The 26457-nt window shown below is 52.6% G+C and overlaps 1 protein-coding gene across 1 annotated transcript in view; it reads left to right on the forward strand.

The window, feature by feature from the left end:
* Nucleotides 1-26457, forward strand: part of Ds (dachsous cadherin-related 1) — a 418513-nt gene that overhangs the window by 338473 nt on the left and 53583 nt on the right. Inside the window, exons 2-4 of the mRNA XM_076318422.1 lie at nucleotides 2032-2212; nucleotides 10427-10901; nucleotides 19688-19695. Of these exons, the coding sequence (XP_076174537.1) occupies nucleotides 2032-2212; nucleotides 10427-10901; nucleotides 19688-19695 (664 nt within the window). The remainder of the gene's footprint in view (nucleotides 1-2031; nucleotides 2213-10426; nucleotides 10902-19687; nucleotides 19696-26457) is intronic.

Here is a 26457-nt window from a genome sequence, read left to right on the forward strand (position 1 = left end):
ATTCCTCGCTCCGAGTTCGGGGAGAGAGGGATCGACAAATTTCTTTCCTTCTCCGCGCCGGGCGCGTTTCGTTTCGTTTATTTTTTTTTTTTTATTTCTCTCTCTCTCTCTCTCTCTCTCTCTCTGTCTCTCTCTCGTTTTCGTTCTCTCCGCTGTTCCCCCCGTCCGAGTCTTTAACCTTTTTCTCGGTTCCCCCCCGCGCCGTGGCTGGTCGGAGAGACTAGGGGCCCCAGCGAGCCGCGGATACCACGCAATGCCTCTTCAAGGTGGCAACAGTGTTGGCGGGAAAGTTATTCGACCGGCTGCCAGTAAATCATTCTTCGTGGACTCCTGCTTTATTATCTGCTGTCTCTCTCGCTTACGGCCCGGTGAGCCTTCCGTTGCTTCCTTTTTGTCTTTCTTCGCCTTTCTCGATCGGTGCGCCTCGGCTCCTCTCCCTCGTGGACGCCGCCGGTATGTTCGAGCGCTTGTTCGCGGCGTGGAAAACCCATGAATAAGTTACATCGCGATTCTCGTAACTTTCAGCGCTTAATCGCGCGAACCTGTGAGCGTACGAGCGAGCTTACCAACGATAGAGAGAGAGATTCGTCGAGGGTTCCACCGTCACCGTGTTCCATCTTTGTCTTTCGCGCGGTTTTGGAGTCTCTCAGGCGCGGCTGGCTCTGGTAGCCGCGCGAAATCGACGCGAACACCACGCGCGTGGTAACGAAGTAATCGATCATCGATCGCGATCGTTACCCGCGATTCCACGTTCGCGGCGAGAAACGGAGAACGATTTCTCTCGTAGGTGCGCTCGAATCGCGGCCAGATGGCCGTCGTCGATACCTCGAACGCGAGAAGCGACTCTAGACTGTCGTTAAGGGTTCGTCGACTAGCATTCCGAGGATTACTGTACCTCCGCCGGTCAGGCTTGTATACGTCTCACCGCGATCGTGTAGAACAGCGGAATCGATCGATCGCGATCTATCCACGGTGCTCGGGGGGATCGTAAAGGTCGAGTTTCAACGAGTGAAAATTCCTCGGTTTAAGATCGACTCGCGCGCAGAATCGTCGATAAATTTGACGCGCTTTCTTTTCATAGAAGAAACAGTACGTTCGATGAACTTGCAGGAACAATAACTCGCTGTACATTTTCAAAAATATCGATTCGTTCTCGGTAAAACAATTTTGAAAGACACTCCTCTTCTCTGTTCGTTATCCGTTTCCTCTTGAAGAACCTGGAATTTTTTTCCAAGAGAAGTACGAGACGCATTAAATTGGAACTTTCCCCATTTGTCGATACACGTGACAAGAAGCGGTACGAATTTTTCTGTACACTTTCCCCCGGATGACTGATCGTCAACGTTCAGCGAAAAGTTTCCATTGTAACTGAAAATGGAGCTCACGGTGCATTCGTTGGTCCCGTCGTCGGACACTCGTACTCGCAGAAACGGTGCGGAGTACCGATCCGGTGGGGGGCACCGATCGAAAAGGTAGCTCGGCCCCTCCAGGAAGCGTAGCGGCCGTGTCGCGGGGGCCACCGAAAAATATGCCCGCGCGTTTTCGTGAGCGACGCTGCGAAACGCTGCAGCTTGTAATCCATCGAGGATGAGAGGTGGCGATACGTCGTCGCATAAATAACAAGTGCTGGGAGCACGGAGGCGTCCATCACCGCCCCCACGTCCGTCGTTATAACGTCTCCGGGATCCACCTCGCGGGGAGGTGGAGCAAACGGGCCACTCGCAAATTAGTCACCCGGGGTCCGCCATTACGAGCGGGACCACCTTCCTGACGATCTTCGGGTATCCCGTTTCAGGAAGGTTGAACGAAATTAAACAAATCGCTCTCTCTCTCTCTCCCGCGGTCGTGGACTCCGTGGGCCCCCCTAGTAAGGGGGCGCCGGTGGTTTTCGGGCTGGCTCCGCAACCGTGAATCTCCCGTTGTTAATCGATACCCTCGAGTCCGCCGACGTCCCTGTTTATTCAACTCGCCGCGACACCCTGCAATTACTTAACGGGGCGCAATTAATTTTGAAAATCTCGACCGTTTCAGGTGCAGGCGACCGATCCCGATTGCGGCGTGAACGCGATGGTGAATTACACGCTGGCCGCGGGACGCGTGGAGACCGAGCAGCTGATGGTGCGCAGCGACACCGGGGACATTTGCGTCAGGACCCCCTTGGACAGGGAAACCGCACCCTATCTGGAGATACCCGTCATCGCCACCGACAGAGGTACGTCACATCGATAACCGTGGAAACAATGGGAAATCTTTCTTGGAAATTTTTGTAACGGTAGTGTGTAGATTGATTGTTCATATGTAGGGTACTCTTATCGAGAGAATGCATTTAGGATTGTGAATGAAACGAGCGAAAAATTGCAGTGCATGGATTATTCAAATGTAGAGTATACTTCTCGAGAGAATGCATCTACGATTTTGGACACTCTGATACCTTATCTAGTCACTTAACCAATTACTCGCAAAAAAATTCAAAGGAAGCATATCATCAAGAATCAAAGAATCAAAGAATCAAAGATTCCAGGTCGTTAAAAAAGCCTCTAACCTTCCATTACCCCGTGGCAACGACTTTCAATTGAAATTTCGCGTGCCCCGAAACGAACCAATCCTCGCGATCGATCCCATTTCCCAAGGATGGTCCAGCCGGGAATTTTCTTTTTCCTCCGCGTCGACCAGTAATACCTGCGTCGAATTCCATCGTTCTTCGTCGCGTAAATCCCACGTCGCGACGGTTTCTTGTCACGTTACGGTAAGCTTGTGATTTTCCAAGAATCCTCGGGCCCCTGAAATCCCCGTGCCCCTCCCCGCTGTGACAATTTACCACGATCGGTAAAAGGGCGAATTAAAACCACGATTACTCCGCGCGGCGATTCGAGGGAAAATGTCGCTCGTTGGTTCGCTGGTTCGCTCTCTCGCAATTATTTCGCGCGTCCGCTCGGAAAAAGTGATTCCTCCGCCGATCCAGAGGGGACCGTTGAACCCTCCGCGTTTACGCGGTGTATCTCGTAACTTTCGCCCGATACGTCGATCGATTAGCGTTGGCGTACCGTAACGAATCTTCCGTGACCAAAATAGGAGCCCGTAAAGAAGCGACCGCGCGAACAATGCTTTTCCTCGGTCTTATCTCTCCGTGGCGGAGAGGTGAGAGACGCAGAAACGAGAACGAAGAAGAAACTCGCTATGTGGCGTGGCGCGACACATACACGGGTGGAAACCGTGGGGCACCACCGTCGCGAGGAAAAAGAGTGGGGAGCGAAGACAAACAGAGAGAGAGAGAGAGAGAGAGAGAGAGAGAGAGAGAGAGAGAGAGAGAAGGGGGGCCCGCGGGAGCCGCCGAGGGAAGAGCTAGGGGCCTATCGCAGCGCCAGGATCTAGTAGCCCTATAATGGGGTGTATGATTTATGTCCCCGTGTGTACGCGGTGTGTGCCCATTTTCAACAACCTCCGTCCAGACTGTGCCCTTACGGGAACAGGAGAACGAGTGAAGTCCATTGATCCGCCGGAAGCACCGTGGCTGCAACAGGTAGCGGGTTCCTTATCGTCGCGATCGAACCCGGCTTCGAGGTGGCAGCCTGGTATTTTTAGAGGCAAAAGTCCACCGTTGAATTTTCTCGCGGAAATTAACACCTTGCTGCGAGTGACGATCCGAATCGATTCAAAGAAGACCTTTCGACGCAAAATTGGAACATTTAACGTCACGGTGAATCGTTCGAGAGACGATCTGGATCCGTCTCAAGCATTCTGAGCTTTATCAGCGGAATTGGAAAATTGGAACGTTTGACACAATGGTGAATCGTTCGAGGGACCAACTGGGTCGACGTTCTCCACGATTTTTCTCCACTCGCCCCCCCGAGAAATAATTGTTTCCGGGGGAAATGAGAACACCTGATGTCTATTTCTCGCGAAGAAGGTATCGATGATACGTTCTCGACGAACGAGTCCGTACGGATGGGTAATATCGTACCGTACAAATAATTCTTCTCCTCCACGTACAGGATCATTTTTACGATAACATCTGCGAGATATTCCACCGTGTCGAGATAAAACGCTCCGTCTGGATCTCGATGCAACGCGTTGCACACGAGGTGTCTATCGATTCTCGTGTCCCGATGCGAGTGTTCCACGGCGGGGAGAGAAGAGATTCCAGAGGATCGTCGATTTTCGAAATACCAGACCGCTATCGTGGACGAACGCGGAAACGTGGGGTAACCTACCGGGGTATTAATAGGGTAATTAGAGCCCGGTGGAGAAATAGGAGAAAAGGACGAGAACGGTAGAAGCAGCGCGAACGAACGTTCGAGAGTGGTACGAGCAAAGGGGAGCCCTATTGTTGGCCGCATGCCGTTTTGCAAACAGGAGAACTCCGGTCCATAATTGTCGCTCGTTATCGATACGATTGTTCGGTGTGCTACCAGGCTCACCGACACCATCGGCACAATAGTGCCGCTCGGATATGACGGGAGCGCAACGGACCAACCGCGAGCCGCGCGAGCCAGCTCCTCGCGTGATTTATACCACCTGCTGACGACCACGGACGACGACCGAGCAAACTCGAAGAAGGAACGCGCCACCATTCTCCGGCTACGCGATCACTGGACGCGAAATCGACACCGCGGGAACCCTCCACCAACGATCCCTACCAGCCCCCTCTAACCGACCAAACGATCGCGAAAAGTTACGCGTCACCGTCTAACGGTACCTACCGTACCTAGTCGACCGATCCCTTCTTCCTTTTCCGTAGAATCTTCGGGTAGGTGTAGCGGGGAGCGAATTTTCTCCGAAGCTCGCTGCTGTCCGGAGCACTCGAGGAACCTCGATTTTTCAGGAGCTCGACAAGCTCGAGGCTACATACATAGAGGGGTCTCGGTTGTCAAGGCACTATTATAAAGGATTCTCAGTTCTCGAGGTAATTTAGCTGCGAAGGAATCTTAGCTGTCGAAGAACCTCGATTGTCAAAGAATCTGAAATGTGGAAAATCTTTGATTGTAGATAAACCGCTATTGGACCGAAAAGACAATTACCCAAACCTCGACAAACTCTTGGACTACTCCACATAGAGTAAAGAAATCCAGGCCTAGACACCTCGTAGAGTTCTTGAAAAAAGGAATCTTTCTCGAGTCTTCCTCCTCTCGTCCATTGCTCCAACCACGTTAGTTCCTTGCCCCGTCAAGTCCATCCAAGCACCGGTTGCTCCTGGAACCGAATCCAGGAAACTCGAGTCTGTAACCATTGTCCGGATCACCTGGAATCGATCTCTCATTTTCACCGCTAGAAGCCGCAATCAGACCTAGGCGGAGAACGCACGCGTCGATAAGCATCTACTGGAAAGAGCCACGGATGGCCTAAACGCGGCGCTCTATCGCGCTAATGGTGTCGGATAACGGCAGAGCCACGCCGATAATTATTACCTGCTAGTGGCCTCGCTTTGAATCGTGTCGGAGATCCGCGAATGGCTGAACGATACGCGCGCGAGCGTCGAGGATAGACTTCCTCGAGCCGAGTCACTTTGTTCGGACGTAGGAGCGACCGGATGAGCCGATGCTAGACACTGGACGCCGGCCCCTGGGGGATCGTTGGATAACGCGGCGAATAATAAATTTCGAACGATCGCTCGCGCGAGCTGGAATTCGAAAACCGCGCGTCGAATTTCCTACCGCGGTATCTCGAACGCATCGCCGACGGAATGACAGCTACTCGGGGCTTTCGTGTTATTTTAGCGAAACATCTCCCTCCGGGGAAGTCTCGACCTATATTTTTACGAGATCTTCTCCGCGAATTTACCGCGCACAGGTTAGAAAGATACTCGGGGTCTTCTTTCGAAGAGAATTATCGATTGGTAATTGAACTTCTGGTGACGAAAACAAAAGTAACACGTTACTCGAATAAGTGTTCCGAGAACTATTTCCTCCCGATTGGAGAAACATCTCTAGGGTAGTTTCGATAGAGATTTTTAAGGTACATTCTTCGGGGATTTGCGGTGCATGGGTTGGATCAACGCGTAGGTCTTCTTTCCAAGTAATCATCGTTACTCAAGTAACTGTTTGGAGAACAATTCTTCCAATTGGAGAAACATCGCTAGAGTAGATTCTAGGAACAATTTCCATTCGTTTTATTTCCAAGTCCTTCTCTGTCCAAAGTTAAGATAACTACCATTATCAAAAACAAAGATACTCTTAATTCGACCATTCCTTTCAATACCTAGAAATATCAAAATAAATTCTACGAGATCTGATCGAGTAACTCCAAGATTCCGGGGTCTCCACGGTGGTTACCGAAAAGAATTCGTAAAAATCCTTTCCAAGGGCCCAAGTGTCCGCAATTTTGCGTTCTCGTCCCCCGTTGGACGGTCTCCCGGATCCACGTCTTACGAGGAAACGAGCCAACGTCCCGAGATTTCGGTTCCGGGTGTCGCGGCGACGTTGACGAAACAGGGACCAGAGTCACGATGCCTATCTTCCTTCTGGAAATTGCGCATTACGTGGCGTACATGCGAAACGGTTCGCTCATCTTGATGCACGTCCTACGATCAACGTGCAGAAATACAAAGAAAGGCGCGGCCGTAGTTGCGGCAACTTCCTGAAAGCACGGGACGACACTGGCGGTGACTTTATTGACACCGGCGTCATAAATCTTTCGGACTTAACTCCCACCCGACGATCATTGTCCGCGTGCTTTTTCTGCGTTCTCTGTTTCTTTCGCGGACGGTACGCGCGCGCGCTTCGAGCGTGCTCTCTCGGCGCTTGTCAGCGCGGAAGATTTCAAAAAAAAAAAAGAAAAAAAAAAGAACACGCGTGCCGGGACGAGCGGCATACGGGGGTGTTTTTATCGCGCAAGATCGACCGAGATAACGCGAGCTGCCCCCCGATATTCGCCGCGATCCCCCACCCGACCCGCAACCCCGAGCTCGGTTGCGTAACGCGTTCGCGAGCGTAGCTTGAGCACCGCTGGTCGACCACTGGCCGCATAAATCTTCCGCAGGCACCGTATCCTCCGCCGCGCCGAACCTCGAAAAGGACTCGTCCCGACGATCGACCGCGTGAAATTAAAAGGGGGTCGGAGTACGCCGAGTATTCTTTGGTAATAGGAGAACCGTACCGAGCGTGTGTATATATATATTTTTTTTTTCTTCTTTATCTACCGGAGCGATCTCTGTAAGATATGGAGAAAAATATAGACATGTGGAAGGATCAGTTAGAAATGAATAAATTTTTCTAGGGGACGAAGTAGTTCCGTTCTGTAAGTGGTACCGTTCACTGTGTCGAATACATATGGTTCGTTCGTGGGTCTGCAAGCCAAGAGACCTAACCACCACGTGTGTCCTTTCGAACCGAGTAAGAGTTTTTCTTTTTACGTTCGTAGTCGATTCTGTGTCGAACAAAAATTCGTACAAGGAGAAACCATCGAAAGGTGCTCAATTTACTACCGTAAATCACCGAGTACGAGATCGACAATGCGATCTATCGACGATCGATATCGTACCCCGACCAGCGACCGCTAAACCGTTTCCACATCGAAACGTCGAATCTCGTGTAAAAATTTTCCTTTTCCTGTACACGGTCCGAAAGCCATTACGAACGAAATTACAAAATGGTGGACGATCGGTGTACCCTCGTCGTTCGGTGTCGTTGACCCCGTTGCGTCCAGGAAGCGGCATCCGACGACGACGCGGCGATATCCGCGTCTCGGATGCTCGGTTTTATTCGATCGTTAATTTGATCGATCTTCGAGGGCCGGATGCGCGTGGAATGTCGGTGGATCGTTTCGGGGCCCCCGGGAGCGGCGGGAGGAGGGACGAGGCGGGGAGCGGCTCGATAGAGAAATTAGGGGTGCATTTCTTCCGAGGGGAATTCGCGTGGCCGAGTATCGCAGGGGCCCCCGAAGATCGGCATCTCGATACCTCGAAGTCGTACGGAAGATGCCACGACGCGGACGGCCGAAGGGTTCGTCGTTCTTTTCGGTCCCCTCGATGGAGGGAAAGGGAACGAGGGCCGAACGGAACGAAGACGGCGGAAGGAGGATGAGGCGGAGAAAGGAGAGGGGCGGGCGTAGCACCGAGCGAGCGAGAGAGAAAAGGAGAAAGAGAAAAAGAGAGAGAGAGAGAGAGAGAGGGGAGGTAGGGCCCCTTGACGCATGACTCCAATGACACTCGTGCCTATAAATCTCGTCGCGCTCCGAGCTCCGCGCGGCCGAGTCCATATATTACTATGAGTTACGGGTGTAAACCGTTTAAACATCGGATTACCCGTTTTACATACTGTCTTTAATATTAACACTTGCGCCCGGGATTCGCCTAAATCAGCCCGGGCAACCAGGAGCCCCGCGTTATCGCGTCCGCGGCCCGCCTCGCCTCGCCTCGCCCCGCCTCGCCTCGCCTCGCGGCCGCGTCAGCGTCGATTAATTAATCCTCCGGCCACCGTCCGGGTTCGACGAAAGGAAGAGGAATCGCGGTGCGCGAGCGAGCGCGAGCGAACGCGCGCCCGCGCGATTAGGCCCCGACGAATAACGTGATTTACGGATACCGATCGAGGGGAGCGTTATTACTTCCCGTCGGACCGTATATCACTCGTACACCGGGATCGGGGCGATACTTTAACGCGCGAACGAATTATCAGCCCGAGCGACTTTCTCCCATTCTTTTCGATACGGTGTCGACGAACAACGGAACGATTCCGCGGTACGGATCGCTGCCAGGAATTTCGTGTACGCGTTCGAACCAACGCAACGATCGTCCAGAGTACCGGATGTCCATTGCGAACGGTCGATGTCAGTTTTAAGGACTGTCTTTACGTTCGTTACTGTTCGGTTAGTTTCGTTTTGGCTTTTTCTCGTCGGTTCCAAACCGAGAGTCACGAAGAGCACACTGTCGTGGCACCAAGTTACAAGTTAGCGTATGTGCAATCACTGCACTACTGGATACGCGAGACCACTGCACGTTATAGTAAACTGTGTATTGTAATCTGAATTTTACGACAGTATGTATCGGGTAGAACGTGTGAGGGTTTGACGAGGATGGCGTTCTCTTTAAAGCTGAGACTCGTGATAAATTTTAGACACCTAATAACCCTGGTCTTGGAAATAGTTTTACCGTAAAAGATCCAGTGTGCGTGATATGTTAAATTACGACTGTGAAGAACAGTCTCGGAATGTAATAATGTATATTTAATATACAACGGAAGCTGTGCAATGAATAACAGTTGAATTCTTTCATTCGGGGGGCTACCTGGACCCAATTGCGTACGACGCGTGCGCGTCTAGGTTAGATTCTCGGCCGGCTCGATGCGTACCGCGCGGCGGTCGGCGATGGAATGATTGCGCGCACCTATGTCGCGCAGCCTAGTGCCGTAGCGTGCGCGCACGAGACGCGGAGCGAGAAGAGGGGATAGAGAGGAGCGCATTCCTCTGATTTTCTCCGATCGACGAATTTCCGGAAACGCGTGTCGATCGATTCGGCCGTGTAATTGCGATCGAAAAATACGAGTGGAAAATAAGAGCGGCGTCGTGCGCGTCGAGACGGTTGCGAGAACCCTTCGGGCTTTGGGAGAACTCACGCTTGAAATATTACCGCGAGCGCATTACCCTGCACCGGGGGTGTAAGAAACTCGCCCGTCGACACACGCGCGCGTGCACACGCTCGTCGAAGTAACGCGCGAGGGAAGAGGGCCGTGAAAGCAGAAAGTGAAAGAGAAAAACGGAAGGAATGAACTTTGGTGTCCGTCGGAAGAGCGAGGGGGGCAGCAGGAAAGAGGTAAGAGTCTGATTGGCTCCGAAAAAAGGCAACGGCACGGGGCGGTGGTGATTTATGTCGACCGGCTCCGAGAGTCCCCGTAGATTCGTTCTCTACGCCGGCTAATACCCCGACATTATTTGGCTCGATAAGAGGATTTCGCGCGGGAATGAAATAAACATAATCGCTCGGGTTCGCACTTCTGGTCCCCGCGCGAAACGCGCCTCGAGTTCTACATACAGTGCTTCCCAACCTCCGATCCCCCTGTAATTCCATGTTTTTGTCATCGGTGGAGCTCGTAGTCGCGTTAAAAGGCGAATGAAAAAACGCTGCAACTTTCGAAAGGAAAGAATCTCGAGCGAAAAGAATTTTCAACCAGTAACGAGACGCGATACCGCGTCGTAATTGAAAAATGAATGGCTAGAGGGTGAGAGTGTATCCACTATACATTATGTAGGTATACTAATGATAGATTAGAGAAAGTATGTGGTAAAAAAGTGTAGAAACAAGTAGAAAGTAGAAGACAGATGCTCGAGAAGACTAGGATGAGTTATCGCGTGAACAGTAAAGGTGTGATTTTGTACGAGATGGAGTTGTACGTGTGTACATCGCGCGTGGAAATGGCAAAACTTGTTAACGAACCGCCATTTTCGAGAGTTAAAAAAAATTCCTTAAAAATCTAATGGTTCGATTGCTTTGTCGCAGGTGGACTGAGCACCGTAGCCATCGTAAGGGTCCAGGTGACGGACGTAAACGACAACCGTCCGGTCTTCGAGCCACGAAAGTACAACGTCACCCTGAAGAGCGACAGCCCGATACAGGGCCCGATCTTGAGGCTGGTGGCCACGGATTTGGACGCTGGACTGTTCGGCCAGGTCGCCTATCGTATCACAAACGGCAACGAGGCCGGAGTTTTTCACATCGATCGCAACACCGGCGAGCTTCAAGTCGCCAGACCGAGCTTGTTGTCCCGATCGCCCCTGCATCAGCTGAACGTGACAGCGACCGACGCGGCGGGTCTGAAGAGCATCGTGGACGCTGAAGTTCGAATCACCACGTCCTCGCCCGGACACAGGATCGCCAGTTGCGAAAAACCACGGTACACCGTCACGGTGAAGGAGACGGTCCCTCAGAACAGCATCGTCGGCGGTGTGAAGGACGCTGGGTCCTCGTCAGGTACGTTAACTTTCATAGATCTCTACATTTTCGTCAATTAGTCGTACCGTTAGCTCATCGACTGTCCCCTATCGACCTATCGTAGATCCACGACTCGGCACTCGCGACGAATCTCTTGTCAAACTTCTGGCAAACTGCCCAAATTTTCAGCACTTGGAACGACTACTCGAGAGACTCAGTCTGAACAAAGAGATCATAATTACCTCTTGCTTGAAGGTGGACAATAAGATAACGACCGATGTGAGAATCCCTTCTCCGTTTAGGATACTCTCGAGAAGATCCAGGAGGAGGTTCAATTATTATTTATCTCGACTCACTGTACCTCTTCTATAATAGACAACACCAACCGTTATAAACACTCGTCTCTCTAGGCTAATTAAGAAGATTCACCTCAATCAACCCTTCGACTCGAAGCAAAACACCCTCCCTCGGTTAAGGGTAGTCTCTCAGCGTCCTCTGTGTCGAACGATCATCCCCTGGAACCCCGTTTCTCTCCGATTTCCGTACACCCGGTTGCGTGAATCGTCCCGTGGCTCGGGTAGGATCGTCTCGCCGGTAGCACGGAGTAAATTCATCGGAAACGTATTCCACGCGCGGCGTTACCGCGTTAGCATAGTCGCGTCACGAGAAAACGGCGGCGGTGGCGGTGGCGGTGGCGGTGGTGGCGGCGACGTAGCGAACGCCCACGTGTTGGTGTACGTGCAAGTACGTCGCGAGAAGAGAGGGCCCGGGGTCCGAGCCGCGCGATCGTATACGAGAGGAGACAGAGGCCCCCGGGGGCCCCCGGGTATCCTGTATCCCTCTTTCTTCTGTCGACGGGGGAACCGACGGCATGTAAATCATACGAGGGAGTCTATTGTGCGCGATGGCCGCGAGGAACGCCGCGGTATCCGTTTCGACGGCCGGACGTTTCGCCGAAGCGAACTTTCTTCGAGCGAAGTCGCGAATTATCGTCGGATGCGATCGACGGGAGATTACACGACGCGATGGAGTTACCCAAGAGGGCTGTGAACCCTTAACGGTGGTTTCGACGGGTTCTTGGATGGGAGGGGTTGGAAAACTCGTCGATCGACTTTCGGAACAGGTGATCGTGGAAATTCAAAGGCCAGGGTGGGAGGAAAGTGTAGGAGAACTCGCGGAGAACTCGAAGGAGGGTAAAGTCGGTAAGGACGGGTGGGTGGGTTCGCAGCGTGGACGCGATTCCACCGAGGGGTTGGGGGCGAGCCGGTACGGTGGAGCGGGGGGCCGAGGAGTGGCGGGAGAGGTACGTATCCGTGTTTCCACACTGGTGGTACATCCGATGCAAGATACGGCGCGTCACGACCTGCGCTCGCCGCGCCATATACCCGATGCACCGTGTAAAGTGTCTCGTGGCGTATCGACCGGCACGGTTCCCTACGTTATAGGCTCGAGAATGGTGGATAGTTTACACTGGTGGTGCCTTACCGGTGGTCGTATTGTTCGGCCGCCATGGCCCGCATATGCAGCCTGTTGCATATCAATGCGCGAACCCCCTCGAGTGTGTTTCTTCCCTCCTTCGTTCGCGGTGCTTCTCTCTTTCGCTCCCATTCTTTCTCCCCTCCGTCGCCCTCGCTTACACGGGGGACGGACGGATCTCTTCTTTCGCGGAGTTGCCTTCGCTTCTCGATCGTACTTGCGTTCCCTCTGTCTCTCTCTTGCTCTCTTATACTCTCTCTGTCTCTCACTTCTTGCACTCTCTCGCTCTGTTTCTCTATCTGGTTCTCTTACGCTCCTGCTCTCTGCCTCTCTTGCTCTATCTTGCGCTCTCCTTTCCTCTCTTGCATTCTTCTTCGCTCTTTTTCTCTATCTGGTTCTCTCGCTCTCTCTCTTGCTCTCTCTTACTTTCTTTCGCGCTCTCTCACGTTCCTTTACCCTCTCTCTCGCTTTCTTCCTCCCTGCGCCGCTCTCTTTCGCTCTCTCTGGCTCCCGCGACCCCACGAGAGGACGTCTTCCCCCCTCTCCCCTTCGAGAGAAAACGTAGGCCGCTGGAGCGCTATCTCGGGGTTAAAAAGTATCCTGACCCCCCTCGCCGTCCGACACACGGCCCCGATTCGCGGCACACTCGAGGCGAGGTCGTTGTCGCGAAACGTCTCCCTCGTTCGAAGGCGTCCTTCGCCCGATCCCGCATCGGCGGGGCTCCCCTCTTCGAATTCCACGCGTTCGCGATCGCAGATAAATCGTAATTACCGCGGCCGGCGACGCGGGTGAACCCGGGAATCGCGCCAGGTGACTTTAACGCCCGGGACCCACGGTCTTCCGCGACCTTTCGACCACGCGCTTCCGAAAGGAAACCTGGGAGTCGATTTGCGACCACGGCGCCCCCGCTCATGGGGGCTCGCGCTACTCCGAACACGCTCGGAACACCGCTTCCGAATACTATCCCCTATAACCGAGCGAGGAAATGGGAACACGGTGGGGTAATGTTTCCGAATCTTCTCGCCTGTAAATGAGCGAGGAAACAGGAAGACGACGAGAAGAATAGTTTCGAATCTCCTCCCTCGTGAAAGAGCGAAATTTTCATTGGAAATGGGAAAAACGATGGGAAGAATATTTTCGAAACCCTCATCGACGATAAGAGAGCGAGGAAAGAGGAAAGTAACGAGAAGAATATTTTCGAATCTTCTCCCCTATAAGAGAGCGAGGAAATAGGAAAATTGTGAGAAGAATATTTTCGAATCTTCTCTCCTGTAAGAGAGCGAGGAAATAGGAAAACTATGAGAAGAACATTTTCGAATCTTCTCCCCTATAAGAGAGCGAGGAAATAGGAAAACTATGAGAAGAATATTTTCGAATATTCTCTCCTATAAGAGTGCGAGAAAATAGGAAAGTGATGAGAAGATAATTTTCGAATCTTCTCCCCTATAAGAGAGCGAGGAAAGATGAAAGTGACGAGAAGAATATTTTCTAATCTTCTCCTCTGTAAGAGAGCGAGGAAACAGGAAAGCAACGAGTAGAATATTTTCGAATCTTCTCCCCTGTAAGAGAGCGAAATTTTCGTAGGAAATAGATCGAGTTTTCTTCTCGGATAACATCCGAGAACCTTCTCGCGAAATCGTGGACACTGGAACGAGGTTCCCAAAGGGTTAATCGGGGGTTTAAGGGGCGGCGAAAGTCGGTGTTCCCGGTTGGATCCGATCGATCGCGCGATTTCGTAGCTCGACTCGGTCCCGATCGGCCACGCGTCCCGCGCGGAACCTGTTCGCGCGGAGAGATCGGGGCCTGGCACTCGGGCCCACAATATTTGACACACGGCAGCCAATCAGATTATCAGATTAAAGTCGGACGAGAGCCAGAGAGGCGGCTCTCGATCGTCGGCACAGGTGCGATTCGTTTTGCGTGCGCGCGAGGAGGGCGCCCCCTCGGAATATATATCGGAGGGTTTTCGTGACACCTGTTTCGATACGGAGGACGCGCTTCCGCGGCCCCGCGATTCGTTCCGCGCGCGGAACCCTCTCCGCGTCGCGGTGACCGTGCCGCGATCGAAAATTTCTCGCGTTTCGCATCATCGTCGTCGTCCTCGTCCTCGTCCTCGTCCTCGTCGTCGTCGTCGTCGTCGTCGTCGTCGCGGGGGAACCCGCGATTTGCATAATTATCGAGTCCCCGGCGATGGCTTCGCTGTTCGCGGCGTTAACTCCGTATTCATTAATTTCGTATTTATCGCGGCACATCGAGTCGAGCGTTATCAGATCGCCCGAGCCGGGGTAACAGCGCCGGAAGACGTTACCGCCGCTTTACGAGCACCTGTTTCGATAAAGCTGGAAGAGAACCGTTCCTCCGGCTCGGAAATAACGAAAAACAGGTCGTTACACGGGGCGCGCGATCGTCGAAAAAGCTTTAGAGGAGGCTGGAGTACGCGTGTGGGGGTATGGGAGCGTTAAAAGCAACGTAGACCGAGTCTCCTTATTCGGTGGTCACGAGGGGAGCAGCGGAGTAGAGGAACTCGCGGACCTGGACGAACGACCGTCGCGATCCTTCCATAAAACCTGGCGACAAAGTGAGGAACGCGCTTCATTTTACGGCCGAGTTTATGGTACCCGGCTACGGAGGAAATCATCGTGCGCCTCGCGATCGCGTCGACTAGACGACCGGGTCTTATCTTATCCGCGGAACGAGCGGCCGCTCCCAAGTTTCCTCGGTCACGAGCTTTCGAGCTCGGAAAGGTTGTACCGGTGATCCTCTCGACGCCGAGGCGATATCGGGAATACTTTCAGCCGCGAACGGGGAGGATTGTTGGAATATTGTGCAAGCGGGAATGAACTTGAAATAATTAGAAATTTGAATATCGAGAAGTATCCCGTGGAACTCCGACGAGGGAGCTAAATGTCTGCAACGGTACTCCTTCCGATTGGGAATAGCTTTTACGAGAGTAGGAATTGTCCGAGTATTATTCAAACGAAGGAACGTTATTAAAGTATCTCGTGGAGTAGAGAAATGGTCGGAATAATCGAGAATATTTCGAAAAACCTGAGTACGAGAGCTGAGTGTATGATACACCTACGAAACTAAATGTTCTGTATTAAATATTACTCAACCCATAAACGACTAGGTTACAGTCCACCCTGTAACTTACTCTAAAAGAAAGATTCGAAGATTTTGAACGTCTCCGTTTAACCAAAAGAAACAAATCCATCAAATGTCGTCCCAAATAACAATCAACTCCCAATACCGGCGTTTCGAACTATCACGGGTGATACCATGGCCCGGGTCCAAAGTGACCCAGGTCGGTAAGTCGACGTCAAGGCTCTATTATTACTCCGTTCCGTCGTTTCGTTCTACCTGCCTCGATTTCGTACGAAAAGTCGACGCGAGAGTCCGGGTCGGTGAAGACCCAGGACATGACGAAACGACGATCGAACACTTCCCGATCCGTATCAACCGGGAAGTTGCGTATCTCGCGTTCCGTGAGAGGGCCGCGCGCGGAACGCCAGCGATCTGTCCGCGACTGGAGATTTCGCGAGACGAGTTATTCGCAGAGAGCCGGTAATCCACTGTTACCGGCTGGCTACGGTTGAAGTTCGCTCGGGGCGATCCTCTCGAACCCGGAATTCCACGCCGTGAGTGAATTACGTAATCCCGGCGCGATAAGATATCAACGTTAACCGGTGAACCTTAATTTAATCCGTCGATCGAAAGCGGCTGGTAACGAGATCGAGTTACGCGCCGGATTCCCAAGCGAACGTAATCTCCCGATACCGCTCGATCGAGGAGTTTCGTGGTTTTCGTACCCTGGGATTCCTCTCGAGGGGAATGCGCCTCGCTCGTCCTACGAAAGAGACGACGAGAGAGGGTTGGGACCGCGCGAGACAAGAGAGTCGAACGAGAAAAAGACGGAGGAAGAAAAGGAAGAGGAGAACGAGGAGGACGAGGAAGAGGAGGAGGAGGAGGATGGGGACGAGGTGGAGGAAGAAGGAGGAAGAGGAGGTGGGCCGTCGTCGTCGTCGTCGTCGAGGTCGCATAAATCGTCGCGAGTCGGATTCCGGGCAGCCGAACGCAAGCCGCCATTGTCCACGACTTTTTGCCCCTCCCTCTCTCGCTCGCTCCAGCGTCGAGAGCCGCTGCTGCGGAGCTGCACTCTTTGCATACGCTTTAAATATCACCGCTCTGGCTCGCTTTGAGGGCTCCCAGCACACCACGTCTTTCCCTCTTCTGCGCTCCTTTTCGATGGTACCGGCCAGAACAGCGGGGCGGAGCAGACGGTGGACGTCCAAGGGAAGCCGAAACCGAGGAGAGGACTCGGTCTCCGCTCCCTTTGTGCCGATCGGAGCGGCGCGATCGAGTTCGACGCTGGTGCCTCGAGCTTGCGAGAATCGACGACTCCCCTCTCTCCACCTGCCCACCGAAAATAACGTTTCTTCGTTTTTTTTCCGCTCGTACGAAACCATCGACGAAAATGTTTCTCGATTCGAGCGATGATACGCTCGAGGAGCGTTGCTGCCGATTTTTTGGGGGAGAAACGCGAAAAATCGGTGGAAGATAACCTTCGTGGTTGGGTTACGAGTACAGGTTTTATCCTCTAATGGATCTCTGGCTCGACATCTTTACGCAGTAAAGATAAAAACTTCATCGGATGAGTCAACGTCTCGACAGTGGTCTACGATTAACACGGGTACATTTATCGCCATAAATTGTTCGAGAGTCCTACGATTAACCAGAAGGAGACATTGGAAAAATGTCCAAAATGTTCGTTTCGTTCCATCGAGCTAACATGAAAGCAAAATGAAAGACATTCTCGCGAGAGAGCGTCGATTTTAATCGGTTCGATAGCTTCTCGGTTTCCACGGGCACGAAACGGAAAATCGTCGTTGCAACTCGTTGCAAGTGACCGTCCGTGACGGTCGTTCGCGCGTCACACGCATACGAAGCGTGGCGGGGAACGTGTTAACAGAGTTATTACGCCGATAAGCGACCTACCTGTCCGTCAACCTTCCTCGACCTCTCTAAGTGGTCCGCGCGACCATTTCTCCCAACGACATCGGAGTTTGATCGAGCGTTAAATTACCAGCGTGTTCCGAGATAATTCGTAGATCGAATAAAAACGTGCGTCGCTCAGCCCGAGTCCCCCACGGGAAAGCGGTTTCGAGATTTCGAGAACCGAAGTAATCTTATCCCGAGCGACACATCGTTAGTCTTTAACGAATTTAACGACGATCCCATATAAAGATCAACGAGCAGTGGCGTCGTTCGAGGATGTCTATAAAGATACACGAGAGATATCGTTCGAGAAACGATCCGGCTGTTACGACCTCGGATAAAATTTGGTCCCCCGACTCCCTCCGCTCCTTTGTGGAAGGATATCAACCGCGTTTCGATCGTTTCCCCCCTCTTGGACGGTCGACGATCAGGCCCCGAATTAAAAGAGCAGAAAATGAGCCGCGATAAAACGCCGCGAGAGCTCGCGGATAAAGCGAGTCGAGGAATTTCTCGTCGAAGGATGACGCAAAAAGCCAGGAGTTTCTTTCCTACTCGAAGACGAAGTATTCCGCGTCGTGACGCGGTCCATTCGTTGGCTCTCGCTCCTACCACGGCGTCCAGCTCGGTCGTACGGTCCTTTTGTTCCTTTTCCTCGCCGATCCACGGATCTTCCCTTCCCCTCCGATCCGCTCCGGAGAGCGTGCGCGCATCGTGCTTTCGCCGGACTTGCAAATTTCGCGCGGGGCACCGTCTCTTCGGGGTCCCGACGCTACGCTGCCTTTGCATCCCGAGGAGGAGAGCGCAAACCGACCCAACCTAAACCGTGGCTGCGAGATCCGCGCTGGAAGATAGCGAGGAGTCTCTCTGCCACGGGAGGACGAATGCTCGCGGTCTGATTTGCGTAATTCTGTTCCTGGAATTTCGTCTCTCCCCCTCCCCACTCCTTTCCTCTCCTGTCACGGGGCCCCTTCTTGCTCTCTTATTCGGAAAGAATACGCCTAGCGGCGATAGATAACGGACTTGGGCGAAACGTTGCGAACTTCAACGTGAACCGTTACAACGGACGAAGTTCCAAGGAAGTTTATTCGAGCGATTGTTCTACCGATCGTGGTCAATCTTGGGATTTTGAGATCGATTGGATCGTCGAGGATGGGTCTTTGGATAAAAGATACACTTCGAGGAAGATCTTTGGGTGAAAAATGTCTCTCGTGGATGGTTTTTGGATGAAAAATACCCTTGAAAGAAGGTCTTTGGACAGAGTGCCCCGAAGAAAGGTCTCTGGATGAGAATTTTCCTCGAGAATGGGTCTTTGGGTAAGAACAGCCTCGAGGAAGTACTCTGCATCAAGAATGTCCCTCGGGGAAGAGATTAAACGGTTCGTTAATTTCGAAGCGAAGAAATGAAACTCTCGAAGGGTCAATCGACACGACAGGTACCAACCAACGCGAATACACAGACTTGGATACATTAACTTTTAAACGAGATCCGAGAGAAGATCGTACACCACGAATATTCGAGCATCCTACGCCAACTTGCACTTGCGACATTAACCGTGCCGCGAGACCTGCGGCGACCGGATCATCCAACGCATCCGTTCGCGATGTCGCTGCGTCAGAATGCATACGCTCCTGTACTCGCAACTCTCCGAAGACCGAACCTGCAGATTTACCCACGCGCAAAAACACAAGATCCGATCGTTCGAGAGTTCTCAAACTCTCTGCAACGTACCAGTTCCATTATCCCCTGCATAATACACGTAAAGCACGCGTAAAATCTTTTATCACGCGCAATGAAGTAACCACAGAGATCAAATATTATTTAATATATATATCATAGTTATCACATTTGAAACGTATCCACATTCTCAGAGGACTCGATTATGGAACTCTTTCGATCGGTCGTGAGAATCGAAACGGAACTTGGAATAAGAATTCGTGCATTCTCGATCGCGAGATAAATTTACGATTTTCTTCGTTCAACTAAGTTCTAAAATGTAGCGTAAAAGTTGAAAGATTCGAATATTTCCAAAATTTCTCACCGTGAAAACGACGCGAAATTATTAAAAAATAAAATTCAACCGTTCGTTTCGATCCCCGGGCATAGATAATTGTACGAGCAGCTTCGAGAGCAGAGTCGCGCGTTACCGTGTCAACGAACAAGGGAAAAGAATCCACCAGAAGAGGTGGAAGGTCGGAGAACGCGTGCGATAATTCCGGAGCGATTCTCCGCTCCTCCGCTCCTCCGCTCCTCCGCTCCTCCGCTCCTCCGCTCCTCCGCTCCTCCGCTCCTCCGCCCACGTTTGTATCAATTTCGACGCCGACCGTTTATCGCCGGATGTAAATCGCTCTCGAACGCGAGGACCACGGGTGCCACCGTTGCGAGGAGACGTGCCCGTAGCAACGGTCCCTCGCGTTGATTCGTTCCGAGGAATCATGAGAAAGTTCAAGCCGAGTCCGGTCGCGCGTGAAATATTGCAACCACTTGACTCGGCCCGGCATAGAAATTTCCACAGTTCGTAAAGCAGCTCCGCGAAGACGGTTTAATAACTCACAGGTGTGGCGAGCTCATTGTTCATCGCCGTTTAAGGCCCGACAGCCTCCGCCTCCCGGTAAACACGAACTTGGCGCTCGTAAAACGTTGCGTTTTTTCCATCGAACATCGAAGACTCGCGAGAAATTCGCGCCGACTAGCGCGGTGAACAAATAACACCGCCGGTGGAGGTTACATTTTTCTAATCACGGTGCGAAGATAGTCGAGGAATTTATGATCGAATGTCTCGTTGGTGGATCTCCAATGGTGGATCGGGTGACCCCATTGCGAGAAATAGTACTTGGATGAACATTTCACAAGCATTCGCAGGACTCTTTCGTGCGTAGCTTTGCACAGATTCTTAGTTTTGAGTCGCTTCGTCGCGGAGATAAAATTTCTATCGAGTCTGACCCCCACTCTGCCTCTAGGGCCCAACCGAAATGAATTTTGCGTCAGAGTATCGAAATACGTGCAAAAAAGGTTATAGTTGTCGTACCAAGTCCCCTCGATGGAAATCCCCACCATTTCTGGACCGAGTAAAATATAGGGCCTTATGCACAAATATCTACACGACTATGTTACACGCTATCCAGTTTCACAGGAGCACTTAATTTTAGTTTGCATTACCGCGCCGATGAAACTCTTCGTAGATCGGTCCCCATTGGGCCCCGATCGAAATAAAATTTTCGGATTTAGACGAGACCCGATCGCCGAGAAGATCATAGTTGTCGAATCAGGAGCCCTCGTTGAGAATCTCCGCTACTTCAGGCCCCAGTCCCCGAGAAGTCCTCGGGGCCCGTTGCATTCGCAGGACTATAATTTCCCACAGTCCCCGGGAGTTTCCCAACGTCGCAATTTCAATTCGCTCGGAAACTTCTCCTTCGTCTGCTCCCCTCCCCCCTTATCACTCGTGCCAATTGAAACAAATTTTGCGCCACGGTATCGGCCGACCCGCGGTGGTGTACGAGGGGCCTTCTTAGGGCCCGCGATCTATCGCGCGGGATGCGCGATATAAATCGTTTCGAATGCGCGCGGCGGCGAGCACCGTGAGCAGGAAAAGCACGTCTTCTGCGTTCGGGAGGGAGTCGTCCTCGCGTGCTCGCGCGCGCGCGCGAGCGAGCGGGCCCACACTTACGTTCGCGTTCGTTCGCTCGCTCGCTCGCTCGCGGTTATGGCCGCTCGGACACGGCAATCGCTTTCAATCCCCGCGAACACGGGGCCCCGGTGGTCGGTGAAAAAAAAAGAGTCGGCGGGCGTTGCAGAAATCGCAGGGGCCCCGTGTGGTTTCCGCGGCGGCGGCGGCGAGCGGCGGCGAGCGGCGCGGACAGGGCCCCCGCGTGTAAAACGTTTCTTCGAGCGTGGTAGCAGCGGCCCGGTCCCGAGTGTGCGTGCGAACATATAGATGCGCAGATAGGGCTGCGCTACGAGGCGCGATGAGAAGTAAGGGGTCCGCGATAGAGGCCCTACCCCCACCTTCGGCATCCCCACCCTTTCTCCGGCGCGCCAGGGCCTATGATGCGCGCCTTCCTCGACTCTTATCTCGCGCCTCGTTATCGCCGTTTACCATCTCACGGTCTGGAGAGCGGAGGGTCCTCCGTAAGGCCCCTCTGGGCCCCTACCCCCTCCCACACTCCTTCCCTGGAGTCTTTTTCTCGCTCTTTCTCCGATCCTTCGGCGATTCGATCCCTTTTCCCTCGCCAAACCCCTCCACCATCGGCCGTGGAATTTCGAGGAAGAATTACTGCGAGGTAATCCTAGATGAGATTGTTGCGAGCGGTTGTCCGATGGAAAGACGGCCGACCATAGGTGAGAAACGACGCGATCTCGCGCTATGTGTGGCGAAACTCTACACGACCGGTCGATCGTGCGGTCAACGGATCGCGAAATTCTCAAAGTCTGCGCACGGTGGCCAAATATTGGGATTCGCGGAACGGGCTCGCGCGATCTGCCCGGACCGCTCGAGCGATTAACTTCGGGCTCGAGTTCCAGAGCTGAGCCATATGGTCGATTCCCTGTACCGCCACCTATTCTTTCGGATTACGTTCTCGTGACGCGGACGCTCGCGCCCGAAGCGGATGAAATTTTGTTCGTCAGGCTACCTCGTTCTCGAGGACATTGGTCCTGATATGTTCCTTCTTTAATGCGTTGCAATACTGCAAACGCTGCGATTCGAGTGTAGGTGATTGCATATATTTAGCGATGCGCAATAACGCTAGTATCTCGTAGAAATAAACTGAATACTTATCGTTATTAGTTCCAATTGGATCGGATACAGAAGAATCTTGCTATTCGATCGCCAAGCACTTGCGAATAGTTTGCTCTTATGAAGTTACACGGAGACAAATTTATTCGTAAACCGAGGTTAGTTCAAACTTTCGAAAAAGTAAAATTGACCGTGTTGGACCGTTTCGAGGACCACGTTCTTTCCTTTGTGCTTCAAGCTCCATAAATCATAACATTCATTTTGCTATCGTGCGTCGGTTCTTCCCTATTCGATAGAAACACTTTTAATATTACTTCTTCGCTACGAGAGTCTGGAACGGAAGAATGTTTTCTGCGGTGTGAACGAACCATTGGCTCCGATGATGTAGATGTCGGTACGTATACAGGGTGAATCATTTCGATCTGCGAGTGCAGTTACTCTCCGCAGCGTTGCTCGGAAAATGTTCCAAGCAGAACTCTGCTCCAGTGTCTTCTCGTACAGAAAATTAACGATCTTTAATAAATATCCCACCATACGTAAACCAGCCATCGAAAATCCAAAATTCTTTCAAGAGACTCTCGAAATGGAAGCTCTGTTCGAAGTAGAAAACATGTTTCTCGAACGACGAGCACCGAACGAGATAATTGCACTGACGGAGGCAAACGAATCACCCTGTATAAGTAAAAGGCGGCCGTTCGCGGAAAAATACCGTCGGATTTTTCGTTCCACGGAGTATCCAGCGCTCGCGGAGCGGTAGATCGAGATCTGTTGGGCCCTCGGCCGCGTATCTCGGAGCGTGTTTCGAGGCAGTAGCGGCAACAGTCGCGGGCGCTAGACAACGGTAGCTAATGTCGAGCGTCATTTTATTTTCGCTCGGTTGCAAGCTGCGCGCAACCTTATTGTCGCCGTCCATTGTCTTGTCGTTCTTGCCGCCCTCCGGCTTCTAAACCTTCTTCTTCTTATCCCGGTGTGTCTCCGTGTGTGCGTGTATAAGGCCCCCCGGGTACCCCCTGCTCGCCCCGTACAACCGTCGGCCATGCCAGACCATTTAGCCGCATCCGTGCATGCGGGACGTTTTACGCATGTACGTGGCTCTATTCGTTTGTTTACCGGTCTCGATGCTTGCATTTCTTGCGCTATTGTGCGCCGTTCGCTACACGTTCGTTCCGCTGGTACTTGCCGCTTGCGGTGGCCAACGTGGAGAGATCTTCTCCCGGGTCGAACGGTTTGTGAGAACGGCGCTCGTTCGGTTCCCGGTGCAATTTGTACGTTCGTATTTCAAGAGGATCGCGCGGGGCCAGTTTGCGCCCAGATACGCAGACCGCGAATCGTTTTTCCCCTCTGCATAATCTTGAAATTCGAAGGCCGCTCGCGGATACCTTACGCGGGGGCATAAATATTCCATCGTCCAGGCGCCCGTGCCCGTATAGCTGAAACGCGATGTACGTGCCGGGACGCGTCGATTCGAGTCGTAAGACGAATACCTTCAAAAAGAGGGAGAGGAGGGAGGGGAGCAAGCCACTTCTGACGCGTTAAAGAGTGGCTCGTCGGTGACGTTCGTTTCGAAGGGGGCAACGCATCCAAGTACCCTCCTTTCTTCTACGTACTCGTATTCGAGTCGTAAGACGAACACGTGGAAAGAGGTGGGGACACTTCGATTCATTTCGTGTCTCCCCCCCTCGGGACCCCCTTTTGGAACGAGCTACTCTTCGACGCATCGAACTGCCCCTTCATCTACTGCGTGTTTGTCTTACGATAGAAGGAACACGAATACGTAGAAGAAAGGGGCGATTTTTCGTTTATTTTGTGCCCCCTTCGTGCCCCTCTTTGAAACGAGCATCACCGAGAGCTACTCTTTAACGCATCGAAGTGCCCCTCTCTCTCTCTTTGCACGTTTGAATCGTAAGACGAATTCGTAGAGGTCGAGGGTACATTCGACGAAAAAGTAGCTTCCTAGTTCGAAAGGTGGACACCAGGGGGGCACTGTCTTTCCACGTTTCCGATTTAGGACTCGAACGAGACGATTATACACAAGAAGAAGTGGCAGTAGACACTTCGAAGCGAGAATATTTCGGTGCCTCTCGTGGCCCCCTTTGGAACGAGCCCCTTCGAAAGTTACTCTTCAACGCGTCGAAGTGTCCCAGCCTGTACGTATTCGTTTTGTTCGAGTCGCGAGACGAAGGGGGGCACTTGGATGCGTTAAAGAGTAGCTCTCGGTGACGCTCGTTCCACAGGGGGGACAGGATGGGGGCACGAAACGAACGAAAGATCGTCTCGGGCGAGGAAAGAGGGACGAGCGAGACCCCCGTCAACGACAGCATACCTTCGCCACGGTATCGCTTCTTCATCGCATTCGTCGCGTCGCTCGACGCTACCACGACCCGCGGCTAATCATCATTATTTAATTACGAGATCGTTTTTCGCCGCGCGCGACCCACACGGGGGGAGGGAACAGTGTCGCTCGGTTCGCGGAGGCACGTCACGGATCGGTCGGATACGTTCACGGATCACGATTTTCGTAAATCTGGAACCCTCGGGGGTCGTCACCGCCACGTGGCACGGAATTCGAAACACGTGTACGGTTGGTGAATCGTGACACCGATCGGTTCGCGCGCGTAGAGCTCCGTTACGCGAAAGTTCTGAATCCGGAGCCGCCATTCATCGCTTTTAGCGATCATTGGAACCACGAGCTAGGTATCATCGAGGTGTTTGTTCTCCATTTTACGTTCCAAACCTTCGATCCCTTTTCTCGAGTCTCGATGCGAGTCTCAAAATGGATTCGACATTCGATATGCTCAACCGGTACACGTTTGCTCCATTTGTGCAAAAGATCGTTAAAGTGTACGCGTTGATGTTGATACGAGATTTAATAGCGCTCGTACCAACACCGAGAGGCATTCGGTTCGTTTATACGCCTATGCACATATCACCTATTCGCGAGTCTCATCGACTGCGTTCTCGCGCAACCGTAAAAGAAACGCGAGGGATGTAATGGCACGAGGTGCAGAGTACATTGATCATCGGTGGTATTTATGGTATTTATACCGTATGCGAGATACTCCATCGCGTCGAGATTGAACACTCTGTATACCGGGTGTCCCGCGTAACCGTGACGAGCTGTGGACTCGAAACGATCGGGGACTGGAGTCGACGCGACAGAATTGAGCGGTGCATAATCTGAAAATAATTCTGGGCGATTCTATGGGTTGCTCGCTGCACCTGGAAAATTGCATCTTGGTCTGCAAAAACGTGCCAAGCTACTTAGCATCGTAGCACATCCTCGTCCGGATGACTCGTTGCTCCATTCACATCCGATGCACGTACCTTTGTACTGTATTCGTTTCGACGTACACTACTCTCAATTACACCCTACACAATCTACGACACACTCGAGCGAACGTTATCCTAATTTCTCAAACAATTCCCAACGATCGTTGGCAAAATTTAAGAAGAAGAGAGAACGACCGCCGCAATCTCGGGTACAATTTCTCAAGAGTATTAAAGATCCACTGTATCGCTCGCTCGGGAATCACCCGTGAGTTCGCGAGGAGTGGGGATCGTTCCCTCTCTATTTCGGTCGCTAGTCGCCTAAACTTTTATTTCTCAAATTTGATCGCGCGCCGTTCCCTAATTAACGGGCGGGCGGGCGGTCGGCCGGATTCGATTCGTTTTCGAATCGGCGTCAAGTCCCGATTCCGCGGGGCTATCTCGATCGATCGCTATAACCGTGGAGGGCTGCCTACCGGTCCAATTAAAAATCCACGAATTTATGCAAACGGTCCGGCTTTTATTGGCCGCCGAGCTGGTCCCCGAGAACATTCCGAAATCGAACGGCGCGCGGGACGCCCGCGGGCGCTACGAGGACTCGCGGCCGCGAAACGAAGAGGCCCGATCCTTTCGGGCCGTAGCCGGCGCGGCGCGGCGGCGCGGCGGCGCGGCGGCGCGGCGGCGTTCGAGTGGGGAGGGGGAAGCGGGAAACGGAGCGGTGGGGAGGAGGACCGTGAACGAGCGGAGCCTCCTATTTAGAGCGAAACGGCTCGTAATTCGGTCGTGAATGTCTCGGTCGGGCGGGCCCCGTTTCGGTGCCCCGCGAAAAAGAACGGAGCGAGGTGACAAAGTATTCACCGTAGGCGATTACGAGCTTTCCTCCACGCTCGTAAATGCGCGTTTACGCGGTTCGGGGCTACCGATGCAACGAATGCCGCCCCTGACGTACGAACCGACCAACCGACCGACCGACCGAACGAGCCGGCCAGCTACCGACCGACCTCGAGTGGGATGGCCCGTTACGAGCTAATTAGCAAAATAAGAGAAACTCTCTGTGAGGTATACAGCGTCGTAGCAGCAGCGTAGGCAAGAGAACTCGTGCGTCCTTATACGGCGTGATCGAATCGTC

The sequence above is a fragment of the Ptiloglossa arizonensis genome, chromosome 8 (genome assembly GCF_051014685.1).
Source record: "Ptiloglossa arizonensis isolate GNS036 chromosome 8, iyPtiAriz1_principal, whole genome shotgun sequence".
Taxonomy (NCBI): Eukaryota; Metazoa; Arthropoda; class Insecta; order Hymenoptera; family Colletidae; genus Ptiloglossa; species Ptiloglossa arizonensis.